We start from the raw sequence: 21,366 nt of genomic DNA, 5'->3' as shown, positions 1-21,366 counted from the left end.
TTAGCGCCAAATTTTATTATTGTCATCGTGCTGTTCAAGTACTTTTTAATCCAAACAGAATAATCCACAACTACAACATTCTCACAACGTCGGAACAATTGCTTTATTAGGTGTTAAGTAAATTACTTTGTACCGGTGGCGCACAGAAATTTGCTCAAATGCATGAAAGACATATTAAATGATATTAATAATAAAATGTACTACTACATCGTCTGAAACTTCCGGCGATTTCCAACCACAATAACTTTAAGCGGAAGAATTTTTAATTACAAAAACGAATCGCATATGTATGTACACAAGTCGAAATAAATCATAATTATTCGTTAAAACATAAAAGTATATTCCTTAACTTTTTATTCACTGAAAATGCATTTTTTATTCTTCATTGTATAATGCATTTTTTACTCGTTGGTTAATTGAAACAATTCGTGAAAATTATTTATGTATCTATACATATATATAATAGATAATCAAATTCAATTCAACTTATTTAGATTTTTATGATCTCTTTTTTAGATATTCAATCAACAATAATTTACAACTTCAAGAATATAACGCAGCCTAGTTTGAAACTATTGGACTATTTGTTTCAATTGAATACTTATAAATATGTATAGATGTATATAATAGCTTTGTTTAATGTGTGAACATAAAACTAATACATCATTGTATAATATTACCATACGAATATAAAAAATAAATTAATGTACCCTTTAAGAGAAATAAGTCGCCGAAATGTGAAATGAGTCTCTAATATGAATTAGGTAACACGTCAATACGAATAATTCGGTCATAATATGATTTTATTATAACAATCAACTAAAGAAAATAAATACGTTCGAAACAAATACATATATATATAAACAAAGCATCACTTTTTATCGGGATTTAGTTCAGAATCGCTGGATGAGAAATTGCTGGCGCAAAAATCTACTTATTGTAAAGTCGAGGCTTTTGGTTCCCTAATGAAACGGTTTAATCAAATTAACTTAGTTTCGTTTCATATGCTAGTTCAGCATTCACGTTTCAGTTCTTCGCATGACAGGTCACTATCGCCATCATGTTCGGGATCGGCAGATTCGCCCTCGCCGCGAGGTCTTGGTTCGGCGCGCGCCAACTCGCTACCTCGGCCTACCAGCCCGTCGCCCTCAGTGGCCAGCGAGAAGATGGAAGTCGACATTCAGGTATCAAAATTTATATATTATTCAAGCTTGCCAACATCATATATTACGCTATAATAAAATAGTGTTTTTCAAATTATATTATAACAATCAATAAATCTATAAAAATTGCAGGAAAAACAAGAGAGAGAGGAGGAGGAACGCAAGAGACGGATCCAGTTATACGTTTTTATATCCCGATGCATAGCATATCCGTTCAACGCAAAACAGCCGACGGATATGACACGCAGACAGATGAAAATAACGAAACATCAGCTGGAAAATATCGCACAGAAATTTCAAGTAAGCTTAGTGCTTATTTACAGTACCATTCCTTATTGTAATGTTATAATGCATTTCTTAATGTAAATTTAAATTAATAATCCTAAACGCTTAAGCCCGTGCGACAAATATTGTAAAGAAACCGCGAGATAAATAAATTAATTCTTTCAGGCTTTCCTCAAGGGTGAAACGCAGATCATGGCGGACGAAGCATTTCAGAACGCAGTACAGAGCTATCACGATGTGTTCCTGAGATCTGAACGGGTTGTCAAAATGGTGCAATCGGGGGCGTGTTCGTTGTACGACTTTCGAGAAGTATTTCGAAATAACATCGAGAAACGAGTAAGGTGCGAAACCTGCGATACCTAATTCAATCCAAAATACTTTTTCGTGTTACTTCAATTCATTTCTCAATTCTATTGAAGATCGCTTCCGGATATGGAGGGTGTTACGAAAGAGACCGTTTTCACGTCCTGGATGGCAAAATTTGATTGTATATTAAAAGGAACAGGTAGATTGTAGAAGCAAACATATAATGTTTTTTTTTTTAAAAAAAAAATCATTATAATATCATTTAAGGTGATGAAGATTCAAAGAGGCCTTCTAGAATGCAACAATCTCTAAATAGTGAATTAATACTATCTAAAGAACAGTTGTACGATATGTTTCAACAAATTTTAGGAGTAAAGAAGTTTGAACACCAGTTGTTATTTAATGCGTTATTGGTAATTTTATTAATGTTGTATATATGGAATGTCATAATTGTATATGTATAAATATTAAAATAATTTGCAGTTGGACTCGGCGGATGAACAAGCGGCAGCCATACGTCGAGAATTAGATGGAAGAATGCAAAGAGTATCGGAAATGGAAAAGGTAAATTCGAATTTAGTTTGAATTTGAAAAATACAAGTTTATCGTCAAAGTATTCATTCATATTACACAGAATAGAAAACTTATGCCTAAATTCGTCTTGAAAGAGATGGAGTCATTGTATATAGAAGAACTTAAATCATCCATAAATTTACTTATGGCAAACTTAGAATCATTACCCGTTTCAAAAGGTTCTATGGATTCAAAATATGGCCTGCAGAAGCTGAAACGATATAATCATCGGTATGTGTATCATATGAATGAAACACGTTATAATACTGTCTGATCATAATCTTACACAACAATATTACTTTAAACTCAAAGCTCACTCAAAGGTACTTCATGTAGGTCGCAGGGATCGCTTGCGAAACTTGAAGGAGATTCAGCAGACGGTGATACACAATTAACTAAACTAGATGTAGTTCTTACTTTTCAATTAGAGGTAACATAATTCTGGCTGAGAAACGGATTAAGCTTATATCATTTACAATGTAATCATTATTTTAGGTTGTGGTTATGGAAGTCAAGGGGTTGAAGTCGTTGGCCCCAAACCGTATTGTTTATTGCACAATGGAAGTTGAAAATGGAGAAAAGCTTCAAACCGACCAGGCAGAAGCTTCCAAACCCATGTAACATATAATAGGATATTCTCATATCCTATTTAAAACATATTAACTATTAAAATTCTAGGTGGGATACGCAAGGCGACTTTTCAACAACACATCCGCTTCCTTATGTTAAAGTTAAATTATACACAGAAAATCCTGGGATGTTGGCCTTAGAAGATAAAGAATTAGGAAAAATCATCTTAAAGCCAACACCGCTTTCGTCAAAAGTTTGTATAATTCGATTCAGAACCAACGATATTTCCATCACTAAACATCTGATATATTTACGTAATTTTTGTTTAGGCACCCGAGTGGCATAGATTGACAGTACCCAAAAATCTTCCCGATCAAGATCTACGCATCAAGATCGCCTGTAGAATGGATAAACCACTAAATATGAAGCATTGCGGGTTCGTACCCCAATAACTCAACCCTCAATCAACAGAAATTGCTATATATAAACTATGATTTATATTGCAGATATTTATACGCCTTAGGAAAATCTATTTGGAAAAAGTGGAAGAAACGTTACTACGTTCTTGTGCAAGTATCACAATATACGTTTGCAATGTGCAGTTACAAGGAGAAAAAATCCGAACCATCAGAAATGATGCAATTGGACGGGTATACGGTAGATTATATTGAAGCGTCTAGTGCAAATCTGATGGTCGGAATGGGTAAGCGTAAGTTTCTTTTGATCCTCTTGGTAATAATAGATCTTATCGTTAGATTAGATCAGGTGTGATATATTTCTCGTTTTCAATATTTCTAATATTGATAACGTGAAATATATAAATCTCTTTCTTTGTTTTAGATTTAGAAGGCGGTAGATTTTTTTTCAACGCCGTTCGAGAAGGCGATAGCATATTATACGCCAGCGACGACGAAAACGAATGCCACTTATGGGTCATGGCAATGTACAGAGCTACAGGACAATCACACAAGCCGACACCTCCGGTCACATTACAAGACAAAAATTCAACAATATCGAAGATTCGAGGAGGTATTTGAAATACATCAGGAGGTATATGCAAAAACATCACATTTATCAAGCTGTTTTGAAATATTTTAGATGCCGACCGAGCGAGGAAGCACGGTATGGAGGATTTCATATCGGCTGATCCTTGTACTTTCGATCATGCGTCTTTGTTCAAAATATTACAAAATCTGACACTGGAATATCGGCTAAACGATCCTTACAGCTCATTAGTTAGTACAAGTGTACAATCCTTTGATATACTTTTATATTTTTATTAAAATTATTCATTTTTTAGGGTTGGTTTAGTCCTGGTCAAGTATTTGTTTTGGACGAATATTGTGCCCGATACGGCGTTCGAGGCTGTTACAGGCACTTGTGCTATCTGTCCGATTTACTTGACAGAGCTGAGAAAAGTGTCATGATTGATCCGACTCTTATACATTACTCATTTGCTTTCTGTGCGAGTCACGTCCACGGCAACAGGTACATAAATAAGCATATTAATTAAATACTCTGAATAATTTGAAAAAATAAAATATGTAATGTACCCCAATAGGCCTGACGGTGTAGGTAGCATAACAAACGAAGAAAAAGAAAAATTCCAGGACATAAAAGAAAGGCTAAGAGTTTTACTAGAGCATCAGATAACAAATTTTAGGTAAAACATGAACATGATTATTCATTGTAAATAAATATCCAGGATCATATTATGAAGTATTGAATAACAGGTACTGTTTTCCGTTCGGGCGGCCCGAAGGAGCTTTGAAGGCAACATTATCCTTGTTAGAACGAGTATTGATGAAAGATATTGTAACACCTGTTCCTCCGGAAGAAGTCAGAGGCATGATTAAAAAGAGTCTGGAAACCGCTGCATTGGTCAACTATACGAGATTGTCATCAGAAGCAAAGATAGAAGGTTTCATTTTATGAGTTTTTATTATGAACGAAATTATCAATGATATATAGTTCATCTTTGGAAAGTTTTCAAAACCAATGATGAATGCAGTATTACTAGAAACATACAACGATTTTTCTAACACGTCCTATTACTTTTGTCGATAGATATTACTTTTATTAGAAAACATAAAAATACAATGAAACTCAAACGTATACAATCCGCAGAGTTGTAATTGATAAATAACAATCTTAAATATGGAACGAAATAAACATTCTAGGGCTAAGTTCGCTCCCTTGCGATTCGTATTTGTTGAGCTAAGTTATAATTATCGATTATCACACATCCGAATTAAAATGTGGAGCTTGCAATACTAATTACTAACACCAAATTAGAAGCTTCAAATGACCGAAATATCCTGCTACAATTTGCTATTTTTACTACTCTAGTAGAGATGAAATATGGATGTGCATTTAAAATAATCGCTTATAATTAGATGATCTGCGGGGCGAGGTTATGGTGCCGCCTGCTAAGAAGTTGGAGGACCTAATTCACTTGGCTGAACTGTGCGTCGACTTACTGCAACAGAACGAGGAGCACTACGCAGAGGTGACAAATACGCGCTTCCTTCTACGGAGAAGTACTTGTTTAAAAACTAATCGACTCATTTAGACATGAAATTATCAATCATACATCAATATTTGTGACACACCTACTTATTAATATATTAACAATCGGTATCACGATACTTTATCGGATTATTGAATTCGACAAACGATCGGCTACTAATATATTATTTTGTACGTCATTTCGAATACCTTTTAGCTTTTTGAATACTACTGTCCTATTATAATAATTTATTTCTTTTGATTGCCAAATGTTTGTCTTGTACCTCTCCAATGTTTGCCTATTGTGGATCTATGGACCTTCTATAAAATTTCTCCTATTGTAAGTTAGATGAAATTATCTAATTTCCAAGAATAAAAAATGATAACCTTGGTGCATATTAAATAAATGCGCTTATAATTGAGGCAAAAACAATTTAACTCCAAGGAAAATAGATAATTTATTTGGAACGATTTCAAATCAATAATTGAAATAATAATAGAATGATCAATTGATCAAGATTATAATACAAGGTGCCCCAGAACTCAACGTCAAGCCGATACAAGGTGACAAGATTAGTGATACCATCATGAGAAAAATCTATCCCAACCAGTTAAAAAATGATGGCCATTCAATTTAGAAGTTTGGTCAAACTGCTCAGAATGCAAAGTGAGTGGCAGACGGTGACGTAACTGAGTAATATGGGCTAACAAAAATCACTTGAGATTTTTATTTGTTTTTTCGATTTCTTTAGTATGGCACTAACAAGTACTGTGTTATTTTACAGTCCTGAGCGCACTTGCCAATGCACTTCAGTGCATGCTTTTAAAATGAGGGCCTTTAAAATTTGATAAATTTTAAATTCATAGTTTAACAAATAGTGTTAGTGCTTGAAAACTTATAATTAGAGCAATCGTGTTATTATTTCAGACTGAGGTTGTAGACAAGTTATATAGGATAACGGTTCAGAAGTTTGAATGAACAAAAATAATGAAAATTTTGACCAAAGATCTAGTTTTTTTTTTTAAAAAAAAGCCCTTGATTTTCAAACTGCACGGGATAGATTTTTTTGTTGGTTCTTCTCGTGATGGTTACAATTAAACCTGTCACCCTGTTTCTAATTGACGTTGAATTGGAATGATCGGAAACCAATAAAAAATTTTAATGATGGTTGTTTTGGAATCGTTCAAAATGTCTATCTACTTATGTTATATGCTGAAAAATTACATGTATTACTTTCATATATGCTGTATTATACTGTTATTACCTCTTTCCAAGATCTATAAAATCACATATAAATGGATATCAATGTCGTGTGGTGATGGTGTTATTGTTTTAATGTTTGTTGTGTAGTTAAGAAAACAAGATCCTCCCGCTGCAACTCAGCAACCAGTCCAACCAGAGACCGTCAATACAAATTCGAAAAAAGCGCCCGTCCCATATCGCTATTGCATGCCAACGCATGCCCTGTACACAGCGCCTGTGGCAACGGCACGTACCCAACCAACAAATTCAATCGTATCGTATATATAATATATGATCGAAACGAGACAAGATAATTATTTCAATTCTACTGCATGATCAATACTGAATATAATGATTTTCGAAACGATTCTAGTATAACACAATATTTTATCGATCATTATAATTATACAACTAGCCGATTCAACCATTCAGATTGACTTATGATTAGTTGTAGATGCCTTTCATCTTCGTATTCTATTAACCAGTTAATTGTGGCGCCCACATCGAACACTGCGCACAGTATTGTGTCGTCCGAATCGAATCCATAAGGAGTATATTCTTACACCACAGTTGACTCATTGAGTCAAGCATATTAAACAGTGAACTGTGTTTAACGAATATACTCATCGTGGAGAAGTGGTAAAGTATTGACGAGTATACTCGTCATGATCATAAAACTTTGACCATTGACTATTATCAATAACAGATAATCTCAAATTTCAGGATATTTCAAATATTTTGAGGCTATGTCGATGATATAAAATAAACAGTTGTAAGTCTCATTTTAGCCAAGAACAAAATTTTACCTCGACTCTGATGAAACAAAACTGTACGCACTGTTCAATGTGTGCGCCGCAGTAAACTGGTTAAAAATATCTGATGACTTTCAAGTTATTTGTCGTAAAAATTGGTAAAAATGCAATATACAATGAACCAAGAAATGTTGATAAAATGTTGTGTTATGCAAAGAACTTATTTATTGCACACGTAGTTAATTCCAATATAAACATAAGTACTTGCTGCCTGAAACTGTGCGGTTAATTATCGTGCTATTGTTATTTGTGTATTTCTATAAACAATAAATATGCTATAAAATGAAGCATCTATAAAATTAATCACATTGCCGACTATGCATCAGCATTAAAACAGATTTACAATTTAGAAACAAAATTTACATAAAATTCAATGTAGATTTTGCTGATGTAGACATTTTTTTTATATTGTGGTAAATTGCAAAGTCTGGTTATTCAATTAGGTAGCCTGTAAATTTGGAATAATTAGATTATTATTACATAACGATTAGCTTGTTTTGGGCGCAGTAAGTATATTTCGTATAAATCTTTACACAGACAGCAAAAACCACACGATTGTTAGAAGAAATTGCACATCGCACTAGAAACATGAAACACTTGATCAAAACTAACACTGATAGACGACCATTTAAGAAACATTACATTTAATAACAAATGCTTGTACAATCATTTGTACTACTTCGACTTAATATCAACACGGTTCTCTATACAAATACACCAATATATTATTTGTTGCACGCCAATTTGTGTGACCCTATTGTGGGGGATTATGGAATCATGACAACAAAAAACACTTTTGTTGATGAAGTAATACATTAAACTAAAAAACAGACAACTATTGTAATAACTAAGCCTTCAAAAGTAACTAAAATTGCTTCCATCATAATTATTAAATTCAGCATATTCGCCTCAAATAATTTTACAAAACAAGTTATATATATATATATATATATATATATATAAGTATATGCAAAGTTTAATGAAAAGTTTACTTTTGCGCCGTATGAACAAATCAAGGAAAATGCGTTGTTTGACTGACTTTCTCTTTCCTCATTTTTTTCCAAGTCCATCCTTACTACACCTTTGACCCCTATTTGTGCAAAATCCCGATTCTTCATTAAATTCTGTTATAAATGCTAATTGTTGTTATGGTTCAATTATTCCCCATCGCCTGCAAGCCTGTCAAATAATGGATGCTTTTCAATGACCTCAATTAGAATTATTTTGTATTTTTGCTCCATTAATAATAGTTTTCCTTCTTAAATGGTCTTCTATCTACTTTACCCTTTTCTATCAACGTTTTGTATTAAGTAAATACATGGTTGCTAAATACATTGTTATGTTGTTTCGTGCATTATAATTTTGTGCTTAAATTAGAAACTATTTCCAATTATAGTAAAGTTATACCGTATTATTTCTTATTTTGCTTTATTTCTAATAATTCACAAAAAGAAACTGAACTAACTAATTTCATTACTGCTACTACATTTAGTTATAGAATATATCAAAATTATTGCTTACCTATTATATATATATATATATATATATATATATATATATATATACCGAATGGTGTCAAATTGACGTCATGATAAAACGGGGAAAAAGAAATCATTTATAATCAAACAAAACAATTCCAGACTCTTATTAGTACGAAAAATAAAACTAAAAATCTTTTTTTTGAAATTTGGGAAAAGGCCTTAAGAACACCATAAACTCTCTGAAGAAGAAAATGTGACAAATTGTGTAATCGAGTCGATAGCAAAGCGATTTCAATTTTTTAGATTTGTTTACGTTGTACAACATATTTTTACAATATAATTTGGGTTCGCCAATATTCCGAAATTTAAGGGCGTGCGAAAGATATTACTTAAAAATCATGCTAATTAAACAAATGTTTTAAGGGGGTATTCTACTGTAGAATTTTGAAAAAATCGAAAAATTTTTTTTTTCATATTTTCAAAGTTTAGTTATTCAAAAATATGTCATTAAAAGGATTTTTCAAAATTACTATTATTTCCTGAGTTATATCCGTTTTAGTGACGTGGCCTCGGTTCGGGTCCGACCGAGTCTCAAAACTTTGAACGCGTTTTTCTCGGAACTACTTTTTTCGAGCTGGCGGTAAGGATATCTCGAGTTCTAATGAACCAATTTACTTCAAATTTGGAGAGGATCTTCTCTATACATCGCTTTATCGCATGGACCTTTCCCAAAACTATAACTTTTCATTTAGTATTTTTAAAAAATTCGGAATTGTTAAAAAAAAACATGAAAAAAATTGTTTTTTTCAAACTGCCGCCATTCAAACAAAAATTTTTTTTTAACTTATCCAAGGTTTATACGATAGCGGCATCTATAATAATTAAGAATCCATCTATTTTTTATGTTTCGGATCACCAGGAGGGTTGGAATCATGCACGCCAGGACACCCTCTTTTTTTTTGAGCCCCCACTTTGACTGCTCATAACTTTGTGAATTCTAATTTTTTTTTCTCTAATAATTTTTTTTATGTAATAATAAAATATCAATAAACACATGATAAAAAAATCGATAGTAAAAATATTATTTGTTTTCTTTATACAGCGCTTCAAAAACCGGGCAAAATTCATGCTTCTACAGTAGAATACCCCCTTAAGTATATAAAAAATTTGCAAAATTTTCTTTAAGTTTTAGTAGTTACTGGTAATATTATTATGGTTACTGGTAATATTAACCAACCAGTCAAAAGAAAATCGGAAAGTTATGTGCTGTTTTGAAACTAATAATTTAACCTGAATTTTAAAACAATTATAAAAGTTTATTTGAAAATATTAGTTGGGAATTGTATTGAATTTTTAGTAAAATAGCATAAGCCTTCTTTTTTTCAATAAATGAGCAGAATTGTAATTTAAAAACAAAATATATATATAGTGATAGATTTCCTTTTCCTCAATATGTGCTTATTATTAGAAAAACGCATATGAAAATATATTTGTGAGTGTATATATATATATACATATATATATATATATATATATATATATATATATATATATACAAATCAAGGACTTGTTTATATACATTTGTGTCGTACCACGCATTTTGATATTTAGATTCCAAATAATTATTATTTTGTTCACATGCAGTAAGTAGTATTTAATACAGAAAAATGAGTAGTTAAATATGAAATTTTTTTTGGAAATAACATTCAAAGAGAATGAGAAAAGTTAATAAAATCAGAGAGAATCACGATGCAATTATAAAGTATATATGAACGCAAATATATATTATAAAGTATATATGAACACAAATATTTACATATGCCACACAAAAGCACAATTTTGAATGAAAATAGCTTCATTGCGTTAATTGCACAAGAGTGCATTAATAAAACATGAAATTACAAAAAAACAAAACAAAATTATTAATTATTAGAGAACCGCTTATATTTTTCACTCGCATTCTTATTTTTACACAAATCTTTCGTAATCAATATAGCACAATGCGAATTAGAGGTATATTGTTGCTAATGAACGATCGATGTGCAGGCCTTCGCCTGGTTCAGCGATTTGCTGGTGGAGCACGCAGAAATATTTTGGTCGCTGTTTGCAGTCGATATGGATCGCGTCTTAGCCGAACAAAATCCTGACACATGGGACTCGTTTCCGTTGTTTCAAATATTAAACAATTATCTAGCGACAGATGGTAAGATCTTATCTAAGCAAAAAAAACAAAAGTTACAAGTCATTAATTTCACCAAAGACTACAATCAATTTTCAGTCCTTAATAATTTCCTACAACTTTTATTACTTAGAACATCAAGTCATCAACAATTACTTTACGAATTTTACTTTGATTTCAGATAATTTGAAAAATGGAAGATTCCATCAACATTTGAGGGACACATTTGCTCCTCTAGTTGTTCGTTATGTCGATTTAATGGAGTCCTCTATAGCTCAATCAATTCACAAAGGATTCGAAAAAGAACGATGGGAAATTAAAGGGTAAACAATAATTAAATTTTAAATACTATAAATTATTGCAAAACCATATATCATATACTCGAACAGAAATGGCTGTGTGACATCAGAAGATCTATTCTGGAAACTCGACGCCCTACAATCCTTCATAGCAGATCTCAATTGGCCCGATACGGAATTCAGGCAACATTTAGAGCAACGTCTAAAACTAATGGCATGCGACATGATGGAATCCTGTATACAGCGTACAGAAAATGCTTTTCAGCAATGGCTGAAGAAAAGCGTTACATTTATTTCAACCGATTACATCCTGCCGAGCGAAATGTGCGCCATGGTGAACGTCATTCTTGATGCCAAGAACCAGAGCTTCAAGTTGTGCGCAGTCGACGGCGTTGATGTCGTACGTAGAAATGTTCCAAATATATAACTCATTCATTCGTATGTAATTATTCAAATATTTTGACCATTTGTACGAAATATAAAATGAAAAACTTTAAATCACGTTGTGCAACTTTATAACATTTATCTATCTATATAGCTACTATATAATTATGAAAAAAAATATTTTAGCATCAATACCACACGAAAATTGATGATCAAATAGATAAAACCTTAGCCAATATGAACCAAGGTATGATCACGAAACTGATGTCCGTTTTAGAAGCATCATTATCAAAATTATCTCGTTATGATGAAGGCAGTTTAATAGGATCCATTCTAAGTTTCACGGTAAACTAGTGTAAACTTATTTTCAACACCAAATGTAAATACTAACACGTGTATGCCTTTAGAATGTTTCCGGATCTGGCAAGGATCTAGGGCAAGGATATGTTAATTTTACGAGAAATTGTATGGATCAGATCAGGTCAAAAGTCAATGACGAACTGTGGATTCTCAATTTCTTCGAGCAATGGTACACCAGTCAAATAAATATGCTGTGCAACTGGCTATCGGAGAGATTAGATCATTCGCTGCACTATTATCAATGTACATGTTTAGCTCATATAGTCAAGGTAAGCGGATACATCGAGTTACAAAAAAAAAAGTAATACGATTCTAATAATGTAATGTAATCTTATAGAAAGTATATTCTGATTTTGAGCTGCAAGGCGTGATGGAAGATAAATTAAATTCCAAAGCTTACCAAACAATTTCTCAACGCATGCAAACTGAGGAAGCGACGTGTTCACTGACTATGTCACAGAGACCGGACGACTCAGAGTAAGTTTGTTAATATTAACCCTTTCGACTCGGATGCCGCCACTCCGGCGGCATAGTCATTTTACCGTTGCGCTCGGATGTCGCCGCTCCGGCGGCATGGTATGTTTTACCGTTAAGCTCGGATGCCGCCGCTCCGGCGGCAAATCGTGTCGGCAACGACTCGTCGCAAACTAAACTTACATTTGATTTTTTTTTATTTTTTAAAAATTAATTTACTATTACATTCATTTATTGATTGATTTATTAATTTTATAAATAAATATATAACAAAATTAATTTATTAGCTCATGATCCCCATAATTCTAATAAAGATCTGTGAAGAAATGATTTTTTAAACAATATAGCATGGTTTTGAGTGCAATTTTTTTAATTTTCAAAATTTTCTATTTTATTATCATAATAACTATATTTAAAAGCAATATAACCACATTTTGAAAAAATCCGATACAAAAAAAATTCCGAGTTGAGAGATATGTATAGCACAATAATATTCCGAGCGCAGCGTACCGACTAGCAGTCCGACTCCCGAGTCGAAAGTGTTAAAAGTAAAATTGTACTCGTAAAATATATTTAAAACGGAGTTACACACATCCTTCTAAATATGAGTGGTGATGAATTCAACAAGAAAATCGTCTCTAAACAAAACGTAATGCCTGCAGGGGCGGAGGCGACATGGCCGACAGTGACGACAGAGCCAAGAAGGCGACCCATGGTGATGAAGATGGCGAAGGTCTCACCTCGAACATCAGCAACGTGACGAACATGGTCGTCGGACGAATGGGCAGCATGTTAGGCAAAGGCATCGGCGGCCTCAGCTCGAAACTTGGAGGCGGTTCGAGCTGGTTCTAATTACTACTTCAAACTTATTCCTCTCTCTCGATAATAATACTTGATTACTTTCTTATTCAATTCGATAATTCAAATTTAGTCATAATTATACTATATAGATTTACTGATTGTCGGCCACTGAGAACAAAGATGTTGTTTCACGAGTATGGATCACTGACGATATCATGATAGTAGTCATACTCTAATAGCAATATATTATACCGTATAAAATAGCTTATATATACATACATTATATATATATATATATATATATATATATATACTCATAATGGACATAGAATCACCATATTCATCTAAAATGTTATTTTACACGAAATCAGATCATTGTACGAAACCCACAAAGCTTGTGCCTGGGCTGGAAATTGATTTTTCAGCTGATGTAAATTTACTTAAAAGCGACGGGTATGAACAACGTTTTAGAGACGGAGTTTTAATTTGATTTTCATTATTATAATGTCAACAGTTATATTATCTGCCAAACAAATATTCATAATATAAAATTGATGCCTAAAATTCAATAGTTTTTCATAATTATAGTCAACTAGTTACTTATTCGAGTTTTTCTTCAGTAATGCTATTTACTAATACAAGAAAAAATATATTCTCAAAATTGATAGTGTTAATCACATGTTCTATCTATAAAATAATTCAAAGTTTGAAGATAATATTAATTAAAGAATAATAGCTATTGAAATCAAAACGTAATTCCACGAAAATCGTTGTGTAACCTAATTTTGTAGATTTTCGTTGCATTCATATATTAAAGACAATTATAATAATTGTTTAATGAACCATTTAAATATGCCTATAGACCTCATTTCAATATATGGACGTTTGTTTACAGAAAAACAAATGAATAAAAACTTCGACATAGAATTAAAGACCAAACCATATAGATCAAATTAAAACTCCAATCGAGTGCAACGACAATTTTTTTTCTTTGTTAATATTGTTTGAATGTATATAGACAAAAGGCGAATTCCTAATATCTAACTTGCTGTACTGTCATTTTCTCTTATGATAAATTTAAATATCATAACTACTTCAATGTAGAGAAAGTTACACTGCTTCGATGTACTTTTGTACTGCTTATTTTAATGACAAAAACTCCTTGTATAATGTTCATTAGTTATATCAAAAATTTCACAGGCTTTTTCATGTTATTTTAAATTTTATTTTGTAAAAGGGCAGTAGTATTTTCTTGGATCACATCATAGTGATATATAAATATAAATACGAAGCTATCATATTCAGTACAGTGAGATATGCATATCCGATAAATAAATTCTATTTAATATATTGACACGTGAAATTAATGTTATATGAAAAGAAAATCTATTTTAATCGAATTATATTTAATCTGTTGGAATATTGTTACTAGAAATAGTATTACTGTATCTGATAGACTATAAAGATAAAAACAATTTGAAAAGTATATATGATCCCAAATGTTGTTAAAAAGTCTATTTGTAGCTGTGTATTCTATTTTTATCAATATGACCTGAAAGGACATTAGTCTATTGTCAAAACATATCTTCCGTACAAAAACTTTATTTTGAAAATTATTTATAATAATGTGTATAGAAAGCCCGTGCATACATAACGATTATTTTAAATTAGTTTGGAAAAATAATCTATTGAAACTTATAAAAAAAAGTTTACGAAGAGTTTGCCCTCTTCTGTCATGCAATAGATCAATCAATTTCAATATATATGCTATTGTAAGCATATTGCTATGATTGTAGCCAGTTTTCGATATGTTTCAAAATCATAAATATTAATAATATATACTATTATGTGATCACAAAAACTTTATCTTAACCGAGCTTCAATAAACTTGATGTGTCGGCCTAAACTTTCGTAACATTTGTTACAAGATGAATTTTGAAATGTCTAGTAACTATTACCACATACTCTCCGCATTATAAATCTCTCTGATAAACTATACGTAATGATCACAAAATAATTACCTCACAATTGATTTTTCATATCTAGATTCCTAGATATTTAATTTACCAAACGCCGACAATGCCGCCGCATTACAATGATATGAGAAGTGTTTAATAGTACTGAGAAAATGGCATTCCTTTACTGACCTTTACTAAAAAAAAAATTCGCCTTATAATTTTTAATCGACAAACGTTTATGCAATTCAGTAAATTATATATGACTCAAATTACTGAATACTGAAATGTACAGATAATAAAATTATCAAAGCACGATTTGTAATATTGCACGAGTTGATATTTATTTCATATATACATATATAAAATAAATGCATTTTAAAGCATTTTCACTGTACATGGTGCACTACCACTTACATTATACAAATTACATATATACAATATTTTCTACGCATGTATTGCATATTTATTTGGGATCATAATGCATTTTTGCAAATGCATAAAAAAAATTATCTAAACTTTAGTATGTTATTTTACATATCATATATATCAATAACGTTATGAGCGTAATTCAGTCTTTTTTTTGCACTTAATTTGTTAAAAATTATTGAAATCAGCAGAATTTTTCAAACCTGTTTTAACCTCATCATCAGTGTAATTAGAAAATTTTGTATCACGTCATTTGTTGAAAACTCCTACATAAAACTGCCAAATCACAAACCATATTGGGCAAACAAGCTTGTCAGCGAATTTGGAAAAGAATTTATTGCAGTTCGAGAGCAAAAAAAAAGAACTGAATTGAATTTCTCGTCTGTTGAATCAAGTATATTTATATTAAAGATAAAGTAATTCATAAAAATGAAGTATTTGCATATAACATTCTTTGATTTCAACAAAAAAAATCTAATAGTATATCAAATATCTACATATTTCATACATTACGCAATCATCTACGGACATTCAATTATATTTATACCAATATAGATTTTGTAATATAATTTTCAATTTGTAACATTAAGTCACATTCCCACTTTACCAAATACAATTACGGCAAATACCAGCGATCGCATTTTGTTTAATATTTGCTTGTAGACATATACCCACAATTTATACATACTCATGTAATGCAATGTTTGCTTACTTAATTGTAGGAGGTAATTTTTAAACAAATGTTATAATTCAAAATTCTTTAATTACACTAACGATTTATCATGTACAGGTCTTGAAACATCAATTGATTTATACAAAAATGAGAGCCCGTTGTATATATATATATATATATATATATATATATATATATACATACAAATATACACAAATAAATGTATATAGTACTTAAATATTCAATATTTTGCTTCACTATGATTATGTAAAATTAAAAATACATTGTGAAATAGAATAATAAATTTAATTATATTTGACATGCAATGAATTCGTGTGAATGTGCAATAACACAGAACTTAATTATGAAAAATTATTAAATATTACAAATAAAATGTTATATATCAACTTGTTATGCATTAGATTGTTGTTTCATTCAATTTATAATTTTTATAATATCATAGCCACATCACAAATATTAAATATTTTCCATTTTTGTTGAATAACACCTGAAAATTTTAGTCTCACCTGAATTACTTGAGTGACGAAGACAAAAAATATATTTTTCTGTAATTTATTCACGTCCAACTAAAATTACATAAAAGCAAGATATTATTCAAGACTTGGCAGTCTAACATCACAATTTATTTCTTCTTCACTGCCAATTCTAAACCACGAATATATTTCTTCGGTATTTTATATTTGTCTGAAAAATGATTATCAAGTCACTAGATTTGATATTAGACTCATTGATATGTATAAATAGATAATTGACAATAAAATTTACCTGTTAATAATTTTCCTATGAAAGCAACTTGGTTCCCTTGTATGAGAACTTGATCACCTTTTTTGTCTGATGATTTATTTATACTAGTACTGGTTGCCACTCCGAGCTGGCAATCTTTAGAGAACTCTAACAAGTTAATTCCAAACAATTCTAGATTATCTACTAGAGTCACCTGCAAATAAGAGTAAAAGAAATGAAGCAACAATATGAAAAAAAAAATTTGAAATGTTGTGATAACTGACCTTCTTGTTACCAGCTCTCTTAGAAACTGTTAACACAACAATTGGTGCCTTTCCTTTACACTGAATAGTTTGAGAGCCAGATTTCATTTCAAAAATGGGTGTCATACGGCTTTCAATTTTCTCTAATAAACGTGGCCACTCTAAAGCTTCTGCAGAAGTACCACAAACATCTTGTAACATTTGATTCAATATTACTACTCTAAAATTTATAATCACTATTACAATATTTACAATAACTAAAAAAAATCAAATCAATTAACCTTGGATCAAATGTGTTTTGTAGAGAATTTTGTTTAACATAATCTGTCACAGCCTTGCGGATTTCTGCTCGAGTAATTGTTTGTCCAACTCTAAATAGATAATAATAATCTGTATAATAGTTACACACTATCAAGATTGATATCAATAATATATTATACCCAATGCCACATGAAGATATTAAAGGCAACACTGGCTTAGTCACTCTCAACAGATTTTCAACACTAGCATTTGAATTCTGTGAATCTGTAGATATTGTTGGCATATCATTTTCATCTAAAGTAAAAGTTCTAACATCATCATGATCAATTGCTAATTCAGTTACACTTTCTACTCCCTTTTTAAGTTCCCCTAGCTTTAGAAATCCTTCCTGCAAGATAAAATTTGAAAACAAAATCTATAATGTATAAAATTCAAATATTAAATTTACCAAATCATACTTCACTCATAGCAATTAAAAATTTTGAAACTTTCTTGTAACTCGATTTTTTGATGTCTAAAGAGGAACCTTTAGGACAGGCAGGCATAATATGCGTACCATAGAAAGTACTTGTCAACATGGGTAATGTTAATTTTTTGCCTTCGGTATTCAGACATTTGAGAAATGTATATCTTAATAATGCATCTACATCAGCCGATGACATATGTTTAGATTCACACTGTTCAGACGTACTTGCTTCTACAAGAGCAATATTTTCAATATTGTTTTCTGTTGGATTATCAGTAGAAAGATTAATATTGTCTAAAATTATCTGAAAGAAAAATTATATATATGTATACAACTTACGTAATATATAAAAGTTAAATAAAAATAAACACAAACATTTTGTACATCAGTATTTTCACACTTTAGACCTGGTGCCCCTAAATCTGGAGTAGGTATTGCAGGCGCTAACAAACTACATAATTCATCTCCTAATACATGAATAATTTCAATGCATCGACCTCTAAAAACGATAATAATATTAGTATTTTATTCTATGTAATTTATATAAATAATGTTGCATATAAAACTAACCTGCCAGCAGCCATATACATATCCATACTAGAATGACATGTTTTGCCCACTGCTATTGATGCTTTATTATTGGTTAAATTTATAGAAACTATTTGGTCCTTCTCAAATTTACCCCATGCTGCTGGACCTACAAAAAAAAACATTATTCATTTATTCCTCTGCTACATACAGAACAATATTACATAAGAACATGCTAAATATAATTTTGATGTATAATTAGTCAACCATGTACATTATTTCTTCATACATATTAAGAATCGAATCATTGCATTCATATTATCATTATCATTTTTTATTATACCTTCAATATTCTCAGGCAAGACAACTCCAGGAATCATCAAATCAGCACCCTGCATCAACTTAGAAAGCACCGGAACGTGAGTAGTGAACGAAAGTAAAATATCTGGATGTTTCCATAGTGTATAAATAGACGGGTAAAGAACCTTTTCTATTTCAAAAAATACAACACGTTTCTCTACAGCGTAAACAATAACATCAACAGAATTGTGAGTGAGAACTTTTAAAACATTAATTGGTTTGTTTGGCAATAAAATGTTTAAATCAACTTCGCTGATATCAGGAAAACACGAATGGACTTTGGCTTTGATATTTTTCCTGGAAATCAATGGAATTGTCAGACGTTTATGTAAAACATTTTTGAATAATTTCAAATCATACCTCTCAGAGGCTTTCACTTGATTGTTTGATTTCACTTTGACAGATTTATTAAACATTGTTATTGGTAATATCACTGAATTTTATTTCATGAAAAGGGCAAAATCAACTTAACCTCAATTGCAAAAAAAAACATTTACAAAATAATCAAAAAACCAACTGTCATCCTTTTATGGTAACATTAAACCCCTAGACAATATAAAACAATATAAGACAATATAAACCTATTAACCTATTATGGTCTAGGGTCTAGGGTTTAGGGTAACATACTCTCACAGATAAATAAAATAAGCACTCTCTAAATAGATTAAGATTTCTCTAGATTGGTGATACTGTATGCTTTGAACTGTGCGCTGTACCGCACTTCAAGATCTACTTTTATATTTTATGTAGTACCACTTTGACGGCATCATACCGAATATATTTAAATCAAATATGAACGAACTCATTCATAATACATATATAACACAAATATTTAATTAATTAACTATTTTCATTGCATGGAAAGTGAAATAAAAGAACATTTCGCTCACAAAGGACATTTGAAGAAGCATTGTTTTAAAATAAGAGCAACACCAGAAAAAAACACGAATAAGTAAACTAAATAATCAACTATTTCATTGCATGCAAAGTTTAAAAAACATGGCTAAAACATGGATATAAAAGACTCAAATTCTATTCAAGACTCAATATTCTATTTTATAAATTTGATGTTAAACCCGTGTTTTGTTCAAATCTTATGATTTTTGTGTTTTTTCTATATGAGTTGTGTTGTGCAGTGAAAAAAAGAAATATAATTTTGAAGTTTTTGTAATAGTCGAATGGATGCAGTTACTTTTTTTAATTTAATGGATCCAGTTTTTTAATTTATATTTAAAGTTTACAAAAGGAAGCTTTTAGATCATCAATATATATATATATATATATATATATATATATATATATGATTTTGTTTATTTCGACTTTGAAACATATTGTGATAAGGTTTTTCAGCCACAAGTCGAAAAAATAAAAACAGAACGTAAATATAAAATCTTCTTTAATACGTTTCGAGCTATTGTACTAGCTCATCATTCAGCAAACCAGTTTAAAATCATTTTATATTATATTATATTATTTTTATTGAATTGTCAAATTTTGTATAAAATAATTTTAAACTGGTTTGCTGAATCATGATGAGCTAGTACAATAGCTCGAAACGTATTAAAGAAGATTTTATATTTACGTTCTGTTTTTATTTTTTCGACCTGTGGCTGAAAAACCTTATCACAATATATATATATATATATATATATATATATATATATATAGAAGTTTCAAAATATATTTAAAAATTATATATATATATATATATATATATATATATATAGAAGTTTCAAAATATATTTAAAAATTGTACAATTTTGTTGTTAAATTTTTGGAACATGACATTTTGATAACGATATAGTTCTATAGTTTCAGTTTTATGTTTAATATCTGTACAATTAGTGTGATTAGGTGATTTTTGAAATCAAAGTTTGGTTTGGGGTCGCTCGTAGATTAGTGATTAGAGCTATGAAATTTGAATCAGAGGTCCCAGGTGCGATACCCACTTCAGAAAGCCTGATGTCAAGCAGTACTTACATCGGTTTTCACTTGGAAACCGACACAGCAATATGTTTCCAAGTAAAATAGCTCTTATCCGGCATTGCCGCATCAATAAAAAAAATCATCACTATTACAAAAATTGTTATAATAAAATTCGTCATAGAAATATAACAAAGTAATAACATAGTCCACTTAAGTTTTGATTACTGTTCAAATAAAAATAAAATAAACCTTTGGTTTATAGGTTTTATTTTATTGAACTTCTATCCATGAGAGGACAAGTCCCTTCATGATTGTAGTTATTT

At 30.7% G+C, this 21,366-nt stretch overlaps 2 protein-coding genes across 2 annotated transcripts; one reads left to right on the top strand and one right to left on the bottom strand.

The window, feature by feature from the left end:
• Positions 1-1,101: 1,101 nt before the first annotated feature.
• Positions 1,102-13,603, top strand: LOC113377070 (calcium-dependent secretion activator). Its single transcript, XM_026617250.1, has 25 exons — positions 1,102-1,184; positions 1,296-1,463; positions 1,614-1,789; positions 1,868-1,953; positions 2,022-2,167; positions 2,238-2,318; positions 2,389-2,564; positions 2,640-2,757; positions 2,823-2,944; positions 3,006-3,150; positions 3,227-3,333; positions 3,404-3,600; positions 3,738-3,926; positions 3,996-4,132; positions 4,198-4,385; positions 4,459-4,560; positions 4,631-4,818; positions 5,294-5,406; positions 10,988-11,144; positions 11,302-11,443; positions 11,510-11,819; positions 11,990-12,148; positions 12,211-12,432; positions 12,501-12,640; positions 13,300-13,603. The coding sequence occupies exons 1-25, from the start codon at positions 1,167-1,169 to the stop codon at positions 13,487-13,489; spliced, it is 3,777 nt and encodes a 1,258-aa protein (XP_026473035.1). The 5' UTR covers positions 1,102-1,166; the 3' UTR covers positions 13,490-13,603.
• Positions 8,507-19,735, bottom strand: LOC113377071 (eukaryotic translation initiation factor 2D-like). The gene is made up of 11 exons (XM_026617251.1): positions 19,478-19,735; positions 19,101-19,414; positions 18,800-18,926; positions 18,605-18,728; positions 18,222-18,533; positions 17,943-18,151; positions 17,784-17,873; positions 17,524-17,722; positions 17,282-17,453; positions 17,023-17,200; positions 8,507-8,639 (listed from the first exon to the last, which is right to left on the bottom strand). Exons 1-10 carry the CDS (start codon positions 19,531-19,533, stop codon positions 17,139-17,141), a joined length of 1,665 nt encoding a protein of 554 aa, XP_026473036.1. The 5' UTR covers positions 19,534-19,735; the 3' UTR covers positions 8,507-8,639; positions 17,023-17,138.
• Positions 19,736-21,366: the final 1,631 nt, after the last annotated feature.

The sequence above is a fragment of the Ctenocephalides felis genome, unplaced genomic scaffold, assembly GCF_003426905.1.
Source record: "Ctenocephalides felis isolate EL2017-DRISC unplaced genomic scaffold, ASM342690v1 CF-g0.4_SCAFFOLD_01886, whole genome shotgun sequence".
NCBI classification, from domain to species: domain Eukaryota; kingdom Metazoa; phylum Arthropoda; class Insecta; order Siphonaptera; family Pulicidae; genus Ctenocephalides; species Ctenocephalides felis.
Note: the sequence above shows the minus strand (reverse complement) of the source record. Positions and strands in the feature narration are given on the sequence as shown.